Genomic DNA, 24966 nt, shown 5'->3' on the forward strand with positions numbered 1-24966 from the left:
TTTTCTAACCTAACAGTAACAAGTAACAAGATGAGTATATTCTCACCCTCTTCCGTTAAACGACAAATTTTGCGTCTGGTTAAGTAACCATGTGTTTGCGAGTTATATACTTACTCTGTTATTTCATTTTTTTTTCCAGAAAAGGTCATGAAAACAAAATCAAATTTGAATTGGTCTTTTAATTACACCCACAAAAATATAATAATAAAGAAACAATATATTTACACATATAACATTAACTCGTTTATTACTTTGATAGAACGGTTACCTACAATATGACAAGCATTTATGTCTTTTTACCAAATTTGGGATAACCCCATTCTACTATATATACAAATATTAAAGATAATATTGATTCATTCTAGAAACAATACATAATTTTATTTCTATCTATATCAAGATAAATATAAATACATTAATAAAGTTTTGAACTTATTAATAGCTAAGTTTAGTTTGTAAGCACTTTATCATAACCATATAATTTTGTAAATAGAACAAAAACTGCAATATAAAAGGTAAGATGAGTAAGTCAAACTAAAAATATTTTTAATTGAGAATATACAAGTTACCCGAATCCAGAATTTGTGGGATCTGATAGACAAAACGTTATTTAAGTTAGAAAGATAACACTACAAACTTATAAGAAGAAAATAGGTAAATGTATTTTTTTTTGGAAAGTAGGAAGCTCAAGCTATAGTATGATTATCAAAGTCTTTTGTTCCACTTTCATTCAAGAGGCATGAAGAACCGGACTTGTAAGTTTTTGTTCTCATAAGAATCACTAAATATATATGAATCATGTTATCTAAGTTCAGAGCCGGCCCCGAGTTTTGGGCTGCCCTAGTTCCCAATAGAAATAAAAGTTTGCTTTTTTATTGCCCTATGTTTGTATTAAAAATCAATAAAAAAAATCTGTTTTGGGTGAAGTTTGATCTCCTAATCAAATGAAAATTCTAAGTTTCTAACATGAACCACTAAGCTTCATTAGGGTGCATTTAAAAAAATCATAAGGTTATTTAAAAATCTTATATATTTTATTAAATGGGCTGCCCTAACCCGAGGGTTTGCCGGGCTTACCCCAGGGCCAACCCTGTCTAGGTCCGACCACAAGGATTGGATATAATTGGAGTCTTATATAAAAAAAAAATTCTAGCAAATTTTTAAAACAATACAGAGATATATAACATCCGGCCCTAACTATTGGAATAATATCCCACATTAATAAATTATTTTTACTTAGTAAATATAAATTGCTTTTTTTGTTTGATTGAATTCTTATAGAATAAATTAAGAAAAAAAATGTTTTGGGCTAGGTTGGCTTAGATTAACTAATTATTTTTTAATGGGATGCTCTATGTTGGGTCTACCTAGCCCATGGGTTTGTTAACCTTATCTTAAGGCCAAATTTAATAATATTTTTACGTTAATATTAATAGAAAAAATAGCATAACTTAGTTGGTAAAAAAATCAAACTTTTAAGAAAAAATCAAACTTTTAAGAAAAAATCATTTGTTTTATGTGACCGTATAATGGGCATAGATAGATATCCATCGGGCAATATAGTGCATTTCCCCGAACTCGATTTTCATTTTACTACTCGATTTCGAGCTCGACGTGTTATCTATTTTTATCCCCATTTCCGATACCCGACGTGTACCCCATTGTTTGATTAAATACCTATAATATTTTAGAGATTCGAAGAAGAAAAAAAATGATTTTATTAAATAATAAATAACTTTAAATTAGTAATATTGAAATGTAAAAAAAAAACAAATGAAAACATTACTCATGTATTCTAGATATTGAATAAGAGTTGTTATTAGAGTCGAAGAAAAAAATAAAATGAATTTTAAAGGAAAATTAACAAGTAAAGATTGAAGATACATAATTTTTAGAATGAAAATACGAGAGATGACTTAATTAATCAAAATGGCACGAATTTTAATGTGGTTCACCAAGATAAAATCTAGTTACGTCCTGATAGACTAGGGTTATGAAAAAAGTTTATATAACACTTGGTTCCCCGAAATCCGAACAGATACAGAATTGGGACTGTAAATGATGTTCTAAAGACAAAAACTTTAGCTTTCTAAAATGTACAACTACACTTTTAAATAAGCCTTAACTAGGTCAACATCAATATCTTGACAAAGAGTCTCCAAAATATTGTCACAATGGAGCAAGAGAGGAGAGTGGAGACAGAGGGTTTCGGCGGAGAGAGACAGCGTAGGGGAGGGTTTCAGCCCAATTCGCGATATAAGGTTTCAATACCGACAGTTTTAGGTAAAACTGTCGGTATTACTCATAATTAATTGGGCGATAGTTTTACCTAAATCTTTCGGCTTTGGCCTTAAATAACCCAAAAATTTTAAAGTGCTGGAAGTGACCAAAACCGAAAGATTTAGTGTAAATCTCTCGATATTCAACCTTTTCAAATTTATTAATTTAACCAGATTTAAACATGATTATATTTTATCCTTAAAACTAAACACAATCATATATTTATAATTAAACAAAACCTCTATACATACAAATATAAAACATAATCACTCATTCTAATTATATAATCAAACACAAACCTTTAAACATATTCATATAATCAAACACAAACCTATTTGTAAATTCAATCACAATTCCTATATACTTGGAATATTGACTCACAGTTGATATGTTTGGACAATAAACCAAACTTCTTGCGCTTATACATCCCAACAAAACGGAGTGGTGGAACGCAAACATAAGCAACTTACCTAAATTGCAAGAGCCTTAATGTTTGAATCTCACTTACCAATTAAATTTTGGTTTTTTTCTTTGCTAATGGCAGCACATCTTACCAATAAATTTATACTAGTGTTCTTGATTGGAAAACACCATATTTTATGCTCACTAATGAGAAACTTGAATATGAATACATGAGAATTTTGGTTGTTTATGTTACATTGCAAATGTCTTACCATCCAAAACTAAATTTGATTAAAAGGCAAAAAGTGTGAGTTTTAGGTTACTCATCTGATAAGAGTGCTTACATTGTTTATGAAATTGAAGCAAAAAAATATCAACATCAAGGGATGTTAGATTTTTTTAAGATATTTTTCATTTCCAACAAACACAATCAACTAATGAATCTCCACACAAAAAATGTTTCAGAATCTCTTTCACAATATTTTTTTTTGAAAATAATGATGATTCATCAAATGAAATTATAATTCCTTCTAATAATACAGAATCTGATACATCAAATCAAAATAGTATTCATGTATCAGATAATCGAAGGGGTGTTAGAACAAGACAAATACATAATTGGTTTCATGACTATATTGTTGACGAATCAACAAACGGAAAAGAAAAACAACAAACAAATTTTACTTCACCTACATTCATTTTACATCTACTTATCATGATTACGAATATAAATGTATTATATCCAATATTTCTAACTCTTCAAAGTCATGTAGTTTTGAAGAAGTTAACCAGAATTCTAATTGGATAAAAGCTATGAATTATGAACTTAATGCTTTAAAACTTAATCACTTATGAGATATTACTAATTTCTCAAAAAAAAATGCAGTTGGTTGTAGGTGAATATACAAGGTTAAATATAAGCTTGATGGTACCATTGACAAATATAAAGTTCAATTAGTTGCAAAAGACTATAGTTAAATAAATGGTGTTTATTACCATGTAAGCTTTGCACCGGTTGCAAAATGTGTAATTATCAGAGTTTTATTTGCTAAAACTGTTGTCAAACAGTGACACTTATATCAAATCAAGTTTTCAAGTTGAACAAAAATCTTTATGGTCTTAAATAGGCTTTGAGGCAATGAAATATTGAAATTAATCAAATATTTTTAGAGATGGGTTTCTTGAAATCATCGCATGATCATTGCCTCTATATTAAAAGGGCGGAGGGCGGAATGTGATGTTATTGTTGCACTTTTATATGTTGATGATATTTTTGTTAGGATTTGTATCTCCCAAATCCTACCAGCTTGAAAACAATCTGTAAAAACACAAGAACACACAGATTTATAGTGGTTCACTCAAAATGAGCTACATCCACTTCAGCCACCACCAGATTTACTATGAAGAAGAAGAAAGAATACAGAGTTTTTTCCTCACACTTTATCTCTCTAGAATTCTGTCTCTCAAGTGTAAACCCTTAATAATCACATATTTATAGGGTAAACATTCAGGTAATAAACCTAAATAACTTTGGTCAGGCCCAAGCCCAAAACCAAAAAAGATAAACCCAATAAACTCTAATTAACAATGTAGAGTTTATTATAAGTGTAGGCTCCATAACTCAACAATCTCCCACTTGGAGACTAACTTCATCATCTCTCGACCGGTAGTGGCTTTCCATTCGGTTTCTTAACGAAAAAGACCAACTGAAGTTGCACACAACTTCAGTTTCTCATTTGTCACAGCTTTCGTCAACATATCAGCTGGATTCTCACTCCCAGGAATCTTCTCAAGAGCTAATACTCCATCTTCTAAAGCTGACCGGATGAAATGATAACGAACTTGTATATGCTTCGTCCTGCCATGATAAACAGGATTCTTTGCCAAATGAATGGCACTCTGACTGTCGCATCGCAACACACTTTCCTCGTAGTCTTGACCCAATTCTCGCAAAAAGGGTTGTAACCACATCATCTCCTTAGCAGCTTCTGTCACAGCAGCATACTCTGCTTCACAACTAGAAAGAGCAACAATTTTCTGCAATTTTGATACCCAACTGATTGCAGTACCTCCTAGAGTATAAATGTACCATGTTGTGCTCTTCCTACTATCAACATCACCACCATTGTCAGCATCAACATATCCTTCTAAACCTATATTAGACTTTCGAAAACACAAAGCGAGACCCGTACTTCCTTTTAAGTATCGTAGTATCCACTTTACTACTTCCCAATGTTGTCTACCCGGATTGCTCATGAATCTGCTAACAACTCTCACTGCATGTGCTATGTCTGGTCTTGTGCAAACCATCGCATACATAATACAACCAATGGCAGAGGCATACGGAACAGTGGTCATGTAATTTTTCTCCTCCTCTGTTGAAGGCGACTGATCTTTAGATAGTCTGAAGTGACTAGCTAAGGGGGTAGTAACTGGTTTTGCATCATATAAGTTGAACCTGCTAAGAACTTTCTTCACATATTCTTCTTGTGAAAGCTTGAGAACTTCTTCATCCCTGAAAATTCTCATCCCAAGGATTTGTTTAGCAGTACCCAAATCCTTCATTGCAAACTTTTCAGACAACTCTTTCTTAAACTTGTTAATCTCATACAAGCTTGCTCCAGCAATCAACATGTCATCAACGTAGAGAAGAATAATAATGTACGATTTATCAAACCTTTTGATATAGCAGCAATGATCAGCTTCACACCTCAAAAAATTGTTACTTTTCATGAAGCTATCAAACTTCTTGTACCATTGCCTTGGAGCCTGTTTCAAAACATACAGACTCTTCTGAAGCTTGCACACAAGCTCATCTTTTCCTTTGATTTCAAATCCTTCTGGTTGTCGCATGTAAATCTCTTCATCTAAATCACCATGAAGAAAAGAAGTTTTGACATCCATTTGTTGAAGATGAAGGTCTTCTTTCACAACCAAACTCAAAATAGTTCTGATTGTCATCAATTTAACTACTGGAGAGAAGATCTCATTGTAGTCAATACTTTCTTTCTGTTGAAATCCTTTCACAACCAATCTTGCCTTGTACCTCATGGTTTTATCATGTTCTTCTTTAATCCTAAAGATCCATTTGTTGTGAAGTGCTTTCTTTCCATTTGGTAGCTTAGTGAGCTCCCAAGTCTGATTCAACATCAAAGAGTCTATCTCATCTTTCATAGCAGACTCCCACTTAATCGATTCATCAGATTGTATTGCTTCCTCATAGCATTCAGGTTCACCTCTATCTGTCAACAAGATATAGTTTAGAGATGGAGACCACCTCTCAACTGGTTTTCGATTTCTTGATGATCTTCTCAACTGTATAACCGGTGTTTGCTGATTTACCTCTAGGGCCACGTTCTCAACGATTTCATCTTCAACAATACATTGTTCTTCTTCGACAACTGGTATATATTCAGCTGAAAAATCTCTCAAATCGACTGTACCAGTCTCTTCCAACTTGGAATCACCACCTGATGTCTTCCCAACACAATCTTTGTAGAGAACCTGTTCATTGAAGATAACATTTCTGCTACGAATGATCTTCCGATTTTGATTATCCCAGAAACGATAACCAAACTCGATATCACCATAACTAATGAAAAAATATTTATTAGACTTTGGATCAAGCTTGCTCCTATCACATTCATTAATATGAACATATGATAAACATCCAAACACTTTCAAATAAGAAAGGTTTACCTTTTTATTGCTCCAAGCTTCTTCAGGAACTCTGAATTCAAGAGGAACAGAGGGTCCCCTGTTTATCAAATAGGCAGCAGTATTAATAGCTTCTGCCCAGAAGGTTTTAAGTAGCCCTGCATGCAATCTCATGCTTCTAGCACGCTCGTTCAATGTTCGATTCATTCTTTCAGCTACTCCATTCTCTTGAGGCGTTCGGGGAACAGTCTTCACCATACTGATCCCATTCTCAGCACGATACTCTTTGAAATCTGAATTGATATATTCACCTCCGTTGTCGGATCTCAAGCACTTAACTTTCTGATTTATTTCATTTTCAACCAAAGCCTTCCACTTCTTGAAAATATCAAATACTTCAGACTTGTGCTTCATAAAGTAAACCCATACTTTTCTTGTTGAATCATCTATAAAAGTCACATAGTAGTATGATCCGCCAATAGAAGAAACAGGTGCAGGTCCCCACACATCAGTGTGTACCAACTCTAGTCTTTCTTTCTTGAGCTCCTTCCCAGTTTTTAAGAAACTCACCCGTTTTTGTTTTCCAAGAATGCAGTTTTCACATAACTAATGTTTAACAGACTTCAGTTCTGGAATCTGTCCATTCTTCAAAAGAATTTTCATCCCTTTTTCGCTCATATGGCCCAACCTGCAATGCCATAGCTCACTGTTCTTCGAGTCATCAATTACAGCAGCAACTGTTTCTCTGCAAGTTGAAGTCGTGTATAACGTTCTAGTTTTGTGACCTCGAGCAACAACAATTGCTCCTTTAGTCACCTTCCATGCACCATTTCCACAACTGAAATTGTGACATTCTTCATCAAGTTGTGTAACAGAGATCAAATTGCGCATTAAACCTGGAATGTGTCTCACCTTATTAATCTTCCAAACAGAACCATTTGCCATCTTCAATTTGATGTCACCAATGCCAACAATATCCAGTGGCTCACCATCTGCGAGATAAACTTTCCCACAGTTTCCAGCCACATAATTCTCCATTAATTCTTTGTGAGCAGTGGTGTGGAAAGACGCTCCTGAGTCCAAAACCCATGAATCTATCGGGCTATCAACAGACAGAAGTAACGCATCAGTGACAGATTCTGTAACAACGTTGACTGCATCATTTTTATCATCACCATTTTTCTTCGGTGCTTTGCAGTTCCTCTTTAAATGACCCTGTTTACCGCAATTCCAACACTCAAATGTCCGCCCAGACTTGGACTGACTCCTCCTGCTCCTTGACATAGATCTGCTCTTACCTCGGTTGAAATTTCTATCATTACCTCTTCCTTTGTTTTCCACACTCAGAGCAGAACCTTTGAATGTTTCACCAGAATCAATTTTACGAACCTCTTCAGCAAGAATACGATCTCTAACTTCAACAAATTTCAGTTTAGCATTTCCAACTGAATTACTAATTGCTGCCCTCATAGGTTCCCAGCTATTTGGTAGAGATGCTAACAAAATCAGGGCACTAACTTCATCCCAAAATTAATATCAACAGATAGCAATTGATTCACAATTGTATTGAATTCATTCAAATGAGTAGTGACAGAAGTACCATCAACCATTCTTAAGTAAAAGAGTCTTTTCATTAAGTGTACCTTGTTGTTAGCAGATGGTTTCTCATACATATCAGAAAGACCTTTCATCAGACCCATGGTGGTCTTCTCCTTTGCTACATTGTGAGCAACTGTCTTGGCTAGCGTCAATCGGACAACTCTCAAAACCTGTCTATCAAGGAGTTTCCATTTAGCTTCATCCATCTTCTCTGGTTTCTCACTTAAAGGAACATGAAGCTTCTTTCCATAGAGATAATCTTCAATCTGCATTCTCCAGAAGGCATAATCTGTCCCATCAAATCTTCCAATCCCATGTCCTATACTATTCTCACTTTCCATTATTTCCAATGCTCAGATCTAGCCTAGCTGCTCTGATACCAGTTGTTAGGATTTGTATCTCCCAAATCCTACCAGCTTGAAAACAATCTGTAAAAACACAAGAACACACAGATTTATAGTGGTTCACTCAAATTGAGCTACATCCACTTCAGCCACCACCAGATTTACTATGAAGAAGAAGAAAGAATACAGAGTTTTTGCCTCACACTTTATCTCTCTAGAATTCTGTCTCTCAAGTGTAAACCCTTAATAATCACATATTTATAGGGTAAACATTCAGGTAATAAACCTAAATAACTTTGGTCAGACCCAAGCCCAAAACCAAAAAAGATAAACCCAATAAACTCTAATTAACAATGTAGAGTTTATTATAAGTGTAGGCTCCATAACTCAACAATTTTTATTGCATGTAGCAATCTTAATGAAATTTCAAATGTTAAAATACAACTTAATTCTAAGTTCTCAGTTAAATATTTAGGTGATGCTAAATTTATTTTGGGACTTTAGATTTACAAGAACAAAAATGGATTGTATGTCAATTAACGAAAATATGTTTTGGACATTATTGATGATGTCGGACTAATGGGAGAAAATCTGAAAAAAAAAAAATGTCCAAATGCATTAAACTTGAAATGCATGATGGTGATCACTCATTGGTTGAACCGGAAAAGTACAGATGACTTATTGATAGATTAATCTATCTAACTTTGACTCGTCCTGATATTACTTTTGCGGTTCAACAGCTAAGTAAATTTATGCAAAAGGTCTTACATGACACATTGGAAGGCAGCCTTGTAAATTGTAAGGTAATCAAAGGGTTGTCCTTCTCTTGGGACTAGGGTCGGTCTTAGAGTAAACTCGGCAAACCCTCGGACTAGGGCAACCCACTCCCTAGTGCAGATAATTTGTTAAAAATAGTAAGTTACTTAGTTAAATTTATTGTAATTTTAAACATAAAATAATGTAGTTTAGTTAGTGGTTCAAGACAAAAACTTAATAATTTTATATGGTTATGGGTTCAAATCTGACAAAAAAAACTAATTTTTATCAATTTTTTTAAACATTACCTAGCGCAACAAAAATATATCAACCCTTTTTTTTACCGGGCTGGGATAGCCCAAAGCTCGGAGCCGACTTTGCTTGGGACATATTACTCTACTGATAATGATTTGATTCTTGAGAGTTTTTCAGATTCAGACTGGGCTTTTTGTCCAGATTCAAGACGACCAGTCACATAATATTATATTAGATTGGGTAAAGCAATAGTTTCTTGGAAAACCAAGAAACAAACAACAATCTCACGATCATCTGCAGAGACTGAATATCGTAGTCTTGCGACTGCGGTATGTGAGATCCAATGGATATGTTATCTTTTAAATGACTTGAGAGTAAAAACAATATTTCCAATCAGACTTTGGTGTGACAATCAAGCGACGATCCACATCTCCAAAAATTCAGTTTTCATGAAAGAAAGGACATCGAAATCGATTATCATGTTGTACGAGACAAATTTAAAGCTGAAATTATTTTGTTGCAGCATATTCCTTCCAAGTCTCAACTTATTTTTACAAAAGTATTAAACTACCATTCATTTTTAGAATTAAGGAACAAATTTAGTCTTCAAGATGTCCATCTTGAGAAGGAAATATAGAACAATATGTTAAGCTTGCTCTATTTATTAAGTTAGGTTATATACCACTTGGCCACGCCCCATTTAATTTTTGATTTAACACTAATAAAGAATAATAGTGGTATTGGTTTGTCGTCAATTCTAGTCCAAATATTGAATTTTTAGAAAGGATTAGATTGTTGTTAGGTTGTTCATATACTTAAATATATACTTAAATGTAAGCAAAATAATTCTTTAATGATTGATCGGTAATTATTACATTTTATTTATTAAAAAGGCAAGGGGAGCTACTTCTCATTTCTTCTCTTCAAACTTTAACCTTTTCTCATTTAGTTGATTCACCATGGTTATAGTCGAGTACCACAAAGTCAAACATGTTCGGTACCTAATGCAAATGTTTATGTTTCATCATTGAAGTTATTTCTTTTATATATATATATATATGTTCGGTACCTAATGCAAATGTTTATGTTTCATCATTGAAGTTATTTCTTTTATATATATATATATATACTTGTTTAATAAAAAAAAAAATATTCTTAATGGGTTTATAATTCTTATGATTGTTTAATGCAATCAATAAAAATAATTAAATAAACATGTCTTTAAGTTGGGCCTTGTTCGTTAATGGGTTAATTAGGGGTTATTCTAAAATAACTATAGTTTGTTTGAGTTGATTTTTTTTATGATAATTTAATCACTTTTAGAAATTATTTTTTTAATATTTAGAATGAAGTAAAAATATTTCTTTAGGAGTGATTGAATTATATCTTGAAAAAATGACTTTTTATATTTTGTTTTTGACCTTTAACTGTCTTTTATTTTTCTTAAATTTAATTGCTTTAAATATTCACATTAACTCGTTTGCAATTATATAAATGTAAGTTTCTTATTCTATTTTATTTTTATTTTTTAAAATAAAAAAATTATAAGTTAGGATTTCTCGTCTATATGTATTTAAAATCAGATACAAGCAAATATATACAAATTGGCCATCTGTGTCTCCATAAAGGAACATCATATGAGTTCAAAAAATTTGTTATCAAGTGTTGATGAATCTTATTAGACTCTATTTGGATAAATGGAATTGGAATTAAAATTGAATTTGAATTGATATTAAAATTTTAATTTCAATTCCAATTCTAATTCTAGTTTCACAATAAATGACATTAACTTACAATTCAATTTTTATGCTTAAAAAAATTATAAAATTGTAATTTAATTATAATTTTTATATTTGAAAAAAAAAAACTATTTGAGGAATATTATATATATTTGTTTCACACAATCTATTAGGATAACTCAAATATCAAGAGTTTTTATTTAAAGGCCGATTCTCATAAAAAAAAAAATAAGTTCAACATGTTAATTTACTAAATTAAAAAAAATATCAATTTTACTTGTTAACTTTTAAAATTTTTTAAAAAAAAATATTAGTTCAAAAGGTTAATTTACTAAATTATTTAAAAAATATATTAATTTGACATTTTAACTTTCAAAATTAAAAAAAAAAAAACAATTATCCCTTAAACATTGTATTATATCTATCTAAAGAAAAAAAAGTTATATCAATATCTTGTCGTCCCGAGAAATCTCTTTCTCGTGAAAAAGTATATAATTGAAATTTAAAAATATAATATTTTTTAAAATAAAATAATAAAATATCTTATCAACTCTCTTTCGTAAGGTTATAAGTACAAGCACTGACAGATCTATGTAGGGGTTTGGTGGGCTGAAATCCACCCCGAAAATATATATATTACGGTTCAAAATTGACTATACCCGCTAATATTTTTAAAAATTCAATATAATTTAATTATAGTTTATCTAATTATTAAAAAAAATGATAAAATTTATCTTTATTTACTAGTTTTATTCAGAATTTTATCGTTATTTTTTTAAGTTTATCTAATTTTTTTTTAAGCTCATCCCAATTATATTTTTATGGGTTCATCCTTGAGTACAACCTAAGTACATATGAATCATTGGAAATTACAAATCACTCTCTTGTGATAATTGTGTTTACTTTAAGAAAGATTTATAATTTACAACTAAATCAAGTTACATTGTGAATAGGTTCTTTGTTTGATTCATGAATTCCTGATATACTAATTAATATCTTTAAATTAATAGAATATGCAATTATTTATGTATTGTGGTGACAAATCAAATCTTCTTAATATCTCTAAATAATTATGTTGAGTGTCTCCAAAGAGGTAAGGTACACCAACAAGACTAATTAATAAATATATTCAACTCTTCTTTAGAACTTATCTCAATATCATCATTGTACTTGGATATAATTTTTTTTATTAATAAATATGTATTTATTGACTTTTTAGAACAAGTATATTAAAGTATATATTTATAATATATTAAAATAATATAAATAAAATTTGAAATTAAAAAAGAATGTCTTTAATAGATTTATCTACACATAATTATCTATTACCGGCAAAATTTTATATATCAAGCATAATTTTATGTATCAATAAAGATCTTTACCGGCCATGCTAATTTAAGTGTAAAATTGGGTAGAAAGTCATTATCATTCCATCAATTAAATTATTTAATTCATTAATTAAAATAATTAAATTATTTTTATTTTTAAATTATTAATTTTTATTTTATCATAATTTATTAATATATTTTAATTTATTTTTAAAAAAAAAAATATCCACCTCCTCAAAATTATATCAATTATTATTTTTTTTTTTTTATCAAGTTTATAACAATAGCCCAAGTCCGAATAAGCTCAGTGTTTTGCACGTAAAAAAGTATAATATTAAAAAAAAAATAACAATTAGATAGTTACCTATAACACTGGTGAAAAAGGGGTCAAAATCGAGAATAAAAACTCTCGGTTTTGACCCTATAACTTTCGGTATAGACCCAATTCCGAGAGTTAAGGTAACTCTCGCAATTCCTCGGTATTAACTCTTTCGTTAAAAATAATTGGGCATTTACCGAGAGATATCGTAGAGTCTTCGGTTTAGATACCCGAGAGAAAATCTGAAAGTTTTCCAATTAACTTTCGGTTTTTCCCTTTGAAGAAAAACCGAGAGTTAATAACAAAACTTTCGGTTTTTCTTCAATGGGAAAAACCGAAAGTTAATAGCAATACTTTCGGTTTTTCTTCAAAGGGAAAACCGAAAGTTGTCCAATTAACTTTCGATTTTTCCTTTTCACATATAACCGAGATATATATGAAGAACTCTCGGTTTTGACCTTCGAAGAAAAACCAAAAGATTTCATTTAATTTTCGTTTTTTCCCTACAAAATATACAAAATAGCCCGAATCTTTTGTGCTCAACCGAAACATGTTCAGCCAAACCAATCAATTCATAAAACAAATGACATTCATAAAACAAATGATCATTCCAAAATTCTCAAACCAATCATCCAAACATCATGTTTTACATTAACATTAAACCTATTCAATCAATTCATACAGTCGAAACGTCTTAGAATTAGCTGGTGGGGAGGAGGTGGTTGATACTGTCACATAAACATTTCAAAACTCTCTAATCTTGCATTCAATTCTAACATTTCCTTCTCCTGTTTTGCACTTTCCCTATCCATTCTTGAAGTCAGTTCTACATTTTCCGCTTGTATTTGATTAATCGTTTGAATTTTTTCTTCATCCCTTTTCTTCAATTCCTCCAGTCCCATCGCCATTCTTTGATTCTCCTCAAACAATCGACTAGTGGCTCATTAAGAATTGTTGGCACTTCGAAGATCCTCACGAAAGTGTGTGGGTCGGACGCCTGATCCCATACCGAATACTCCCCCATGCTTTTGGCGTCCGAACACTCTCTCCGTCAACTCAAAATCGGATACTTCTGGTTCGTTACTTCTTACTTCTTTCATCTCAACCTGCACATTTGAAATAATTTGTCATTTATATAATAATAAATAAACTGGCTATAAGTAATTTATTTAAATTCAATTCACTTACAATTTTCTCTTCCACGCGTTCGTCCGGGACGGGGGTTGGGTTTTCTTTTGTCGGTTTTGGGGTACGGGTCCTCTTGAATACTTCAACGACAGATGGTGCCCGTCCCATTTCAAGCGCATGTTGAAATAAATGATTTATATAATTAATAACAATCTTTATATTAAGTTATTACAAATAATGTACTTACCAACTCTTCTTCAACTTGAGCAAACGGTCTACTTCCCGTATGATGTGGGAATTTTAGCTTCTTTCTGTTAACAATATTTGTACTACTGTTTTTCAGAATTTCAAATAAAAAATGAAGTTAGAATAATTAATATCATATTTTATTTAAATTATGAAACTGTACCTTAAATTTTTCCGTGAAGAAATGGTTGCGACACACAAACTCTCAATCATCTCGATCGTAGTCTGGTGGAGGATTGGCTAGTACCGCCGCCTCATCTCCTTGATGGACGCAAATATATTCCTTGTTCAAATCTGAGCGCCATCTATCCCATATCTGCTTGGCGTGTCCCAATCCGGTCTTTCGATAAGAATCAATAGGACCATTAGTAGATTTGAACGGGTCCTAGAAATAAAAACATTCAAATTTTATTAAAATTTTATTGAATGATTAATGTATAATTAAGTAATAATTATTAATGTCATAGTAGTCCAAATGTAATCCAATTGGTCAGCACTTAATGCCTTCCACTTCAGAAGACGGTGTGAGACGGCTGAGGGGTCCCGCACAACCGACCCTACATGTCTAGACCACCTTGTACTTCCCACGTCAGCACCGCCGGGCCTCCCATCTACCGCTCTAAAAGTTAGAGGAATCCTTGTCCCCGTTGGCCTCTTGCGGGCAGAAGATTCTTCAAAATTATCAAATTCATAATTAGATATGTGAATCAATTCAAACAAGAACTAATTGTAAACAAGTTACCTATCGTCATCCTCCTCTTGAGGCTCCTCGTGACCCTCGTCATCAGCCTCATCGTCATCTCCCATATCAGCAAACGTACTCTCAACAAACTCTTCAGCCTCAGCAGCATCAATATCCTCGTCTGCTGGGGGAGCAGTAGTTATCGAGATCACAGCAATAAGTGGTTGATCTCTAGAAGACGAATCTCGGAGCCTTAAGTTTTCTGATTGTACGAGTAGGTTCTGGTATGGCTTAGACAGTTTGCTGGGTGTTTTCCTCATACTCTTCCAAGTTTCTTTACGACCTTCAGACATTCTTAATGCATACCATTAATAAATGAGGGAATAATTGAAATAAACTAGTAATAAGAATGAATATAAAGTAAAAAACATAAATCTACATAATTAATTAATCTGAACTATATGTTTGTAAACCGCGGTTTTATTTTTGTCACAATCTTCCAACCGGGTTGGACTGACATATCAGGGGCGTAGAATACTTGTTTTGCTTGACTCGCCAATATATACGGGTCTTGACTTTGGGTTTTCAAAATTCGGTTTACATTTATACTTACGAAGCCATATTTATCCACTTTCACTCCTAGTTCCCCCGAGTGTGTATCAAACCACTTACACTTGAATAAAACAACTCGTTTGTGAGAAAAGTATTGTACTTCGATTATATCTGTTAAAACTCCGTAGTATGACATAGTTTCAGACCCGTTGTACCCTTCAACAACCACACCACTATTTTGAATGGTGAAACCTTCGTCGTGTTTTTCTGTACATAATTTGTATCCGTTTACTTTACACCAAACATACATAGACGAGTACATACTTGGACCTTCTCCTAAGATCTTGAGGTCTCTTGATATGTCGTTAAATTCTGCTAATTGAGCGACCTATATATATACCCGAAATGTAGTCGTTAAAATAAATATAAAGAGTTAGGAGATATAGTTTATAATTTACTCACTCTATGTTTGAAATAGGCTGCAAACATTTCTCCACGGGACTCGTTGTTCTTGCAATACTGCAAATATATCGAATATTAAATAGCATACTCTTTAATGCTAATTAATAACAGCAACATAGAATCTTACATATAAAAAGGTTCTGCTTCGGGGAAATTTTTCAAAATGTATGAATGAGCTGTCACTCGATCGATATAATCCAAGTTGTATATTTTTCCGTTAGATAGGTCTTCCAACGATAAAAATATTGAAATGCCCGAAATTTCAGTTTGTGCATTTTCTTGCTCTTCTTCCTCCATATACCTAGCACATAAACTAATACTCTCATTTACAAGATAGCTCTCGCTTATAGAGGCTTCGGGGTGGTTATTATTCCGTAAATATCTTTTCATTGTACCCATGTAATGTTCAAACGGATACATTCATCGATACTGAATAGGTCCCCCAAGCAAAGCCTCAAATGACAAGTGAACCGGGAGATGCATCATGATGTCGAAGATTGACGGCGGAAAAATCATTTCAAATTTGCAAAGTGTCAATATAATATTCATGAACAATTGTTCGAGGTCCACTTGAATCAACTCTTTGAAACACAACAACCGAAAGAACCGAGACAAATTTACTAACGCATCATACACATTATCTGGAAGGTGAAAAACCAATTATTTTAACAAATTATGAATTGGTAAAACCGAAAGTTATACCATTAACTTTCGGTTTTAATGGTTATTTACGAAAGTTATACCATTAACTTTCAGAATTACCATTTCACAAATTGTTAAATTAATTGATTTTTAATCTTCTAATGACTTTGAACAACATTAATTTAACACATTTGATAACCATAAAATATTACACAATCCATATGATCAAACTTTATACACATTCATATGATCATCAAACACAAACATACATATACACTTCTTTATATAATCAAACACAATCATATACATTTTAACATTAAACACAATTTGAATTATTAAAAAATAACTCACACTTGATTAACTTAGTTAGGTGTCTAAATTAGAAAGTGAAAAGCCAATTAATTTAACATTTTATGAAGGGGTAATACCAAAAGTTAATGGTATAACTTTCGGTTTTAATGGGTATTTGCAAAAGTTTTCAATAAAACTCTCGGTCCTGACCTTAAACAGAATGTTTTATTGAAAACTTTCGCAAATACTCATTCCCAACAATTAGGATTTTTTCAACTTTTTTTTAAAGAGGGGTCAAAACCGAACGTTTATTTGAAAACTTTCGATTTTGACCCTTCCAACACTTATAATTTTTTCAGCTTTTTTTAAACAAGGGTCAAAACCGAAGGTTTATTTGAAAACTTTCGGTTTTGACCCTTCCCAACACTTAGAATTTTTTCAGTTTTTTTTAAACAAGGGTCAAAACCGAAGGTTTATTTGAAAACTTTCAGTTTTGACACTTTCCAACACTTAGATTTTTTCAGTTTTTTTTAAACAAGGGTCAAAACCGAAAGTTTTCAAATAAACTTTCGGTTTTGACCCTTCCCAACACTTATAATTTTTTCAGCTTTTTTTAAACAAGGGTCAAGACCGAAGGTTTATTTGAAAACTTTTGGTTTTGATCCTTCCCAACACTTAGAATTTTTTTAGCTTTTTTTAAACAAGGGTCAAAACCGAAGGTTTATTTGAAAACTTTCGGTTTTTGACACTTCCCAACACTTAGAATTTTTCAGCTTTTTTTGAACAATGGTCAAACCCGAAGGTTTATTTGAAAACTTTCAGTTTTGACCCTTCCCGATACTTAGAATTTTTTTAGTTTTTTTTAAACAAGGGTCAAATCGAAGGTTTATTTGAAAACTTTCGGTTTTGACCCTTCCCAACACTTAGAATTTTTTCAGCTTTTTTTAAACAAGGGTCAAATCGAAGGTTTATTTGAAAACTTTCGGTTTTGACCCTTCCCAACACTTAGAATTTTTTCAGCTTTTTTTAAACAATGGTCAAAATCGAAGGTTTATTTGAAAACTTTCGGTTTTGACCCTTCCCAACACTTAGAATTTTTTCAGTTTTTTTAAACAAGGGTCAAAACCGAAAGTTTATTTAAAAACTTTCGGTTTTGACCATTCCTAACACTTAGAATTTTTTCAGTTTTTTTTAAACAAGGGTCAAAACCGAAAGTTTATTTGAAAACTTTTAATTTTGACCCTTCCCAACACTTAGAATATTTCCAGCTTTTTTTAAACAAGGGTCAAAACCGAAAGTTTATTTGAAAACTTTCGGTTTTGACCCTTCCCAACACTTAGAATTTTTTCAGCTTTTTTTAAACAAGGGTCAAAACCGAAAGTTTATTTAAAAACTTTCAGTTTTGACCCTTCCCAACACTTAGGATTTTTCCAGCTTTTTTTAAACAAGGGTCAAAACCAAAAGTTTATTTGAAAACTTTCGGTTTTAACCTTTCCCAACACTTAGAATATTTTTCAATTTTTACAGGGAGGGGTCAAAAGCGAAGGTTTTCAAATAAACTTTCGCAAATACCACTTCCCAACACTTAGAATATTTTCCAATTTTTTCAGGGAGAGGTCAAAAGCGAAGGTTTTTCAATAAACCTTTCCAATTACCCTATTTTTTTTACAAATGTAAAAATATACCATGTTCTATAATTTTCTCAAATATAGGCTATCTAATACATAAAGGAAAAGAATTCATAAACAACATTAATAAACCAAAACCAAATGATAATAATAATTCATAATTATGAAAGCAAAACACACCAAAATGTCATCATTTATACGGAAAAGATAACACATAATTAATCAAACAATATAATCTAAAAATTAGTAGATGTGGGGGAGGAAGGGGTGGTTGATTCTGCCTCTTCAACAATTCAATTTGCTATTCGAGATTCTCCAATTTTTGCGCCATTTCAGCCTTGTCCGCTTTAATTTCAGTAAGCAATTGGCCTTTTTCCGCATCTCTTAATCAGATTTGCTCCAATTCCAGTGTAATTTTTCTCACCTCTTCCTCATGTGCCGCAATTTTTTATGCTGCTAGCAAATTCTGGTATTGCCGGGACAGTTTCTCTGGTGTACGTCGAATATTTTGCCATGACTCACCCATCCTAAATGCATTTCATATATATATATATATATATTAATCAAACAAAATAACGGTACTAAATCTAATCTAAACAATAACAAATCTAAATCAAACTATCAAACAAATAATCTAAACTAGCCTAAATCTAGATAATATAAACTGCATGATCTAAATCTAATAATTAAAAAAAAAAACTAATAATAAATCTAACCTGGAAAGCGAGAAGACGTAGAAGAGAAGCGGCGGAGGCGGCTGCGGCGCGGAAGAGAGAGAAAGGAGAAAGACGAATGAAAAAGAGAAGGGTTAGGATTTGTATTTATAAAGGTATTTACCGAAGGTTATCATATTACTTTCGGTTTTGACCCTCCTTAAAACCGAAAGTTTTGTAATAAACCTTTGGAAATAAGAATCACGGGATTTAATTTTTTTTGTCTTTTTTGGGATGAGTCAAAACCGAAGGTTTATAGGATAAACCTTCGCAATTAACAATTTCAGGAAAAGGTAAAACCGAAAGTTCTTTAAATAACCTTCGCAATTAATCATTCTCCAACTTAAAATATTTTTTCATTTTCTTGGGATGAGACAAAACCGACGGTTTATTGGAAAACCTTCGTATTTAAAAATTTCAGGAAAGGTAAAACCGAAAGTTTTTGGAATAACTTTCGCAATTAACCAACTCCCAACACTTAGAATTTTTTTTGATTTTTTAGGAATGTCAAAACCGAAAGTTCATTATAGAACTTTCGGTACTAATTAGTAAACCCGAAAGTTTTTCACCCCTCTTGGAATCTATTTTTAATAACGAAAAATTTGTTTCTCTCGAGATCAATTAGGAGAGTTTTAAAAAATCTTCGGTAATATTTGTCGATAGGTCATTTTTTTACCAGTGCAATTTGATAAACATTTATATATATGTTTTGGGTGAAGATGGTTGATTACAACATTTATGATTTGGGATAACTTTATTCATTTGTTTTTCTACTATTTTATTTATATTAAAGATAATATTGACCAATTAAAGACACACTAGTACATAATTTTATTTTACTAACTATATCAAAGATAAAATCATAAAGAAAATCAATAAAAAAAATTATGTTAATTATGTTTAGTTTCTAAACACTCAATATTTAAATATTGATCTAGCAAAAATTAAATGATAAAAATAAAAGTGTTCATAGGAGACAAATAAATCGTTTCAATATTTTTTTTAATGATAAAAGTTAGCATGATCTTCACTCCCAGAAATTTTTGTAAAATTAGATATTAAAACACACATATATAATACAATTTATACTATAATTATTATAGGTTAATAGCTATATTAATTAATGGAAAAACAAATTTTATTGAGATAAAATAAATATAGTAGGAATTTCATTATTATATTATAGAGTTAAATCTCTCTTTTTAATCCATTCTTATGATTATATTGATTTATTTTATAATACATTTTATTTATCATTATTATTTAACTATCAAGATTAACAACACCTGAGTAAGAACATCAAACAAACAAAAAAGCAATCAACTATTTATTATAAGTCCAATCATTCTTAATTATTCTTAATTAACATTAGTTTTTTTTATTAAAATAAAAAAAAATAGTTCAATTTTCACTTAAAACTTAAGACTTCTTAAGTTCAGATAGAAATTAATAAAAAAAATTATTAACATAAAATGTCTTATTAAATTGAGATTAATAAGAATAATGTAATTTTATAAAATTAAAAACAAAATCAAATGAATATTAAATTAACAAATTCAAAATAATAGTATCTCCTTCCCTTATTTTATTTTGTATGGAATTAAAAAAATAGAATAACGGATTAAATATGTAACCCGCAAAACACACTTAATTAGGCGCAGAACTTGCCGTTTAACGGGTTCGAACCCAGGAATTTAGGGTTAGTATTCACCTCTTATTGTCGCTAAACTGGAAGAACTTAGTTAATAAAGACAATTCAAGACTTATTTATTCATGTAAAAGAAAAAATACTTGTACAAATGTTCTTAATTGAGAGAAGAGACTATCATGTTAGTATTAGGCTTCATAATAAAAATAACAATGTTAAATTACTCTATAACTTCTTCGTTTATTAAATATAATTCAATGTTCAATTAAATATTGTTCGTTTTTCTCCTTTACTTTTTAAGTCTACAAAAAAAAATTAACCTCAAATCAAATATTTTAAAACTTACAATAACTATAAATTCTGAATACGTTCCTTTCGATTCGATCATTGAAAGACTCTTCACCGCCTTAATAACTTAAAGAGACGGGAACATAATAGATTAATCTTAAAACGTTAACTTAATGCCAAAATCCTTGTTTAATGAAATCAAAAATGAAAATATCTCTAACTTTATGTTCAATTTTGTGTTATTCTCAAATAATATTGTTATTATATAAATAGAAAATTTTAAAAGTAAATATATAATAGAAAATAAATGTATAAATTAATTAAATTAAATGACTTGTAATCATAAGATTAGGTAAAATGATAAGTTTTTTCAATAATATTGGTTATATAAAACTCATAAATTAAATCAAAGACTAAGACTTATTGGGAGTTGGGACTTGCCATCTAACAATGTGACATTTGCTATCATCTCATTTGTTAATTAAATAGATCTCTATCTTCTCAATTGTAAATTAATTTTTCAACTATATCTCTATTAATTCTAAAGTCATATAATTTAGTTTTATTATAATAAATCACATTATTGACTATTCACTCAAAATTATTGCAACTTACCCTCCACAATATACAACTTTAAATTACTTTCCTTGTTTTTTGACAATTTGGGTATTTTTTGTTGTAAAGAACTCAAACTTTCAACTGTGATATTATTTTAATCTTTTATGAGTTTAGCGGAAAAAAAATAAATGACTAAAAATATTAAAGTTTGAGTTTCAAATTAAATAATTTAAATGCCCATATTGTAATTAAGGCATTGTTTTTTAAGCATGTGATAAAATTGTCAACACCAATATTTTTTTTTATTATTTTGTAATTAATCAATCCCAAACAGACGTGACACATGTCTTCATCTTTATAAAATTTATTATTATTGAATGATATTTGGATAAGGAAGGGAAAAAAACATTTTATAAAAGGGAGTTTCCTCCTTTTGTTATTGTATTAACATAAAATGGCTGGTGAAGTTCCATTTAGGGTTGCAGCTGAGAAATACAGATCTCTCTTGAATGAAGAAACACATAATACACAGTGGAGACATGGCGGCCCTCCGATTTATGATGTCGTCAATAAGCTCTTTGAAGAAGGAAGAACCAAGGTGTCTCGTTTTTCTTCTTTATTCGATTATGAATATTGAATTTAGTATAACTGAATTATATAACATATGTACGTATAATTCATAATATTATTATTGGTGGGTTAGGAATGGGAAGAAGGATCGTTAGGAGAGACGGTTCAAAATGCAATCAAGACTTGGGAAATGGAACTTTCGCACAAGACTAACTTGCAAGATTTCAAGACCATCAACCCCGATAAGTTCAAGTTCATAGTTAACGGTAAACTATATTTCAACACTAAATTTAAGTTGATTAGTTTTTGTTCATGTCTCGATTAATCTTTGAAATAAAATGGAACATAAACTTTTTAGGAAATTACTTGAATATGATTAGAATTGAATATAAGAAGAAAAGTCCAATCTTAATATCACTAAAAATAAGATTAATTTTATTACAATTACCTACTAGGCGTTTTTCGGGTTGGTTTGATTCGATTTTTTCTAACATAAAAATATATAATTCGATTAATATTTATAATCGGTCCTACGTTAGTTCGAATGGATTAGTTCTTTCTTAATTCAGATATTTATGTACTTTTAAACAAAAATTAGTTATAAATTTTAACTAAGTATAAGAGAATTGAACTATTTATGTATGCTCAAATCGATCAGGTAAAAAAGATGTAAAAATAAAATAAAATTGATTAGTTAATGTATTTAACCGAAGTTGGTTGATGTAAGGCCCACATACTTTATTATTTCATTAAAGAGTGAACATTATTTTTTAAACATAATCAATATTGTTTAGAGTTGGTCGGATGACCTCCAAGGATCAGTTTGACAATTAATAGTTAGTTTCGGATGCAATTTGTCACAAATTGTTCAATTAATTCAAATAACCAATTTAGTTTTGATTTAAGCTTTAGTTTAAACAGATTAAGAGTTAGTTTCAAGTGCGGTTTTGATTGATTATTCGGTTAATTCAGAAAATCAATTTAGTTGTATAGAAAATTCTAAAAAGTGATGCCCTGATCTAGCCTAGAGGCAACAAGATTCCCCAGGCAGACCTCAGCCTCTCTGAGGTCTTGAGTTCAGGTCAGTCGGACGACAAATTATGCGCTTGATTAAATGATTAAGTGTGTTTATGGGTTATGTGTTTACCCGTGGAGATTAGTCACACTCCTTAGTAGAAGCGAAACTCAGTGTTCTCAAAAAAAAAAAAATTATAAAGAAGTGATACAAATTAGTTTATGAGAAAATAAATCAACTTTTAACCAATTTATATACCATATATACATACAAACATAAGAGAAAATATATTATAGGGGTAAAATGACAAAAATACCCTTAAATTTTGATAATTTGAAAATGTCACAATTGTTTGTTTGTTTGATGATATAGGTAAAGAGGGATTATCAGGAGAAGAAACACTAGCCTTGGGAAGTTACAATGCATTGTTGAAGAATACTCTACCCGATAAGTACAAATTATATAAAGCCGAAGAAGAGACCTTCGAATCATCACACGATCTCTTTAGGTCGGCTTTTCCACGAGGATTTGCATGGGAAGTTATCGATGTATATTCGGGACCTCCTATAATTTCTTACAAGTTTAGGCACTGGGGTTACTTTGAAGGTCCTTTTAAGGGACATGCTCCTAGTGGGGATATGGTCCAGTTCTATGGCATGGGCACACTTAAGGTAAGTAATAAAACTGTCTCTTTTGACCTATTCTATATTAATGGCACAATTTTAATGAGAAACTGTCAATAAGGGAATCTAATTTCAAGAAATCTATTACTAGGTTGATGAATATCTAAAGGTTGAAGATGTTGAAATTTATTATGATCCAGCAGAACTGCTTGCTGGCCTACTTAAGGGCTCTCTGATTTCTGATCAAGATGAGGTTAATTGTCCATCTATTACCAGCAGCTGCCCATTTCACAAGTAAAAATAATTTATATATATATATATATATATATATATATATATATATAAGAAATAATGTTTAATAGTAATTGGTTCTTGCACCATAACGCAAGTGTGAGCTGGCAAGTGTGAGCTGTAGTAAATGGATAAGTATTATGATTTACTTCATTGTTCAAAATGTATGATTAAAATAAGTGAATAATGACAATTTTATTTACAAATTTGGAAAATATATGTTAATTTTATTTATAAAGTCGTAAAATTTTATCACAAAATTTGTAAAAATTTTTGAAGTAAATTTTACTGATCTTCAACAACGCCGCCTGACCTCAATCTTTACCATGAACAGTTAAATCTTTACCGCTATCTTCACCCTTCACCGCAATCTTTAATTGGGGTTCGCTGTCGAAAATCGTCCAATCTTCGCAGTTACAGTTCTTATTTTCGCTGTTGCAAATTGTACCATCTTCGCGGCTACCGTTCCATTTTCACCAAAAAAAAAAAAATTGTTTAGGTTAACTTCTTAATTATACATGTTGGTTTTAAGTGATACATTGAAGTTTAAACTGATGCATCTAAGTTTTTAGAGTTTTAATTATACTAGTTTTTATCATTTATCATTGAAGTTTAACTAATACATGTTTTAAATACACAGTATACTTGAAGGAATTATCTATGAGTTTAATTATTTTTACAACAACAAAAAAAAGCATGAGAATATTATTTACTCCAGTAAATGTAAAACTTAGAAACTAGTTACAGCACCTGCCCTACTTAGCAAAAAAAAAAAACATGAGAATATTATTTACCTGCCCTACTTAGAAAACTAGTTATAGACGCACTACGTTTTATAGGCAAATCATATGCATATATATACTTTTTTTTAGAAAACATTTTAGCACTATTTCATTAAAAACTCAAAAAGTGGGAAGGTGGAGAATCAAAACTAGACGAATGCTAGTTTT

The 24966-nt window shown here is 30.9% G+C and overlaps 1 protein-coding gene across 1 annotated transcript; it reads left to right on the forward strand.

The window, feature by feature from the left end:
* Window positions 1–21942: 21942 nt before the first annotated feature.
* Window positions 21943–24051, forward strand: LOC124945927 (pathogen-related protein). The gene is made up of 4 exons (XM_047486455.1): window positions 21943–22115; window positions 22221–22353; window positions 23475–23773; window positions 23877–24051. The coding sequence occupies exons 1-4, from the start codon at window positions 21972–21974 to the stop codon at window positions 24021–24023; spliced, it is 723 nt and encodes a 240-aa protein (XP_047342411.1). The 5' UTR covers window positions 21943–21971; the 3' UTR covers window positions 24024–24051.
* Window positions 24052–24966: the final 915 nt, after the last annotated feature.

Source organism: Impatiens glandulifera, chromosome 7, assembly GCF_907164915.1.
Source record: "Impatiens glandulifera chromosome 7, dImpGla2.1, whole genome shotgun sequence".
NCBI lineage: Eukaryota > Viridiplantae > Streptophyta > Magnoliopsida > Ericales > Balsaminaceae > Impatiens > Impatiens glandulifera.

What these genes read in the sequence shown, in the direction of transcription:
- LOC124945927 (XM_047486455.1), top strand. Translation starts at nt 21,972, where the DNA reads ATGGCTGGTGAAGTTCCATTTAGGGTTGCAGCTGAGAAATACAGATCT. An exon ending in TTGAAGAAGGAAGAACCAAG is followed by an intron (nt 22,116 to 22,220) that starts GTGTCTCGTTTT and finishes TTGGTGGGTTAG; the next exon opens with GAATGGGAAGAAGGATCGTT. An exon ending in GTTCAAGTTCATAGTTAACG is followed by an intron (nt 22,354 to 23,474) that starts GTAAACTATATT and finishes TTGATGATATAG; the next exon opens with GTAAAGAGGGATTATCAGGA.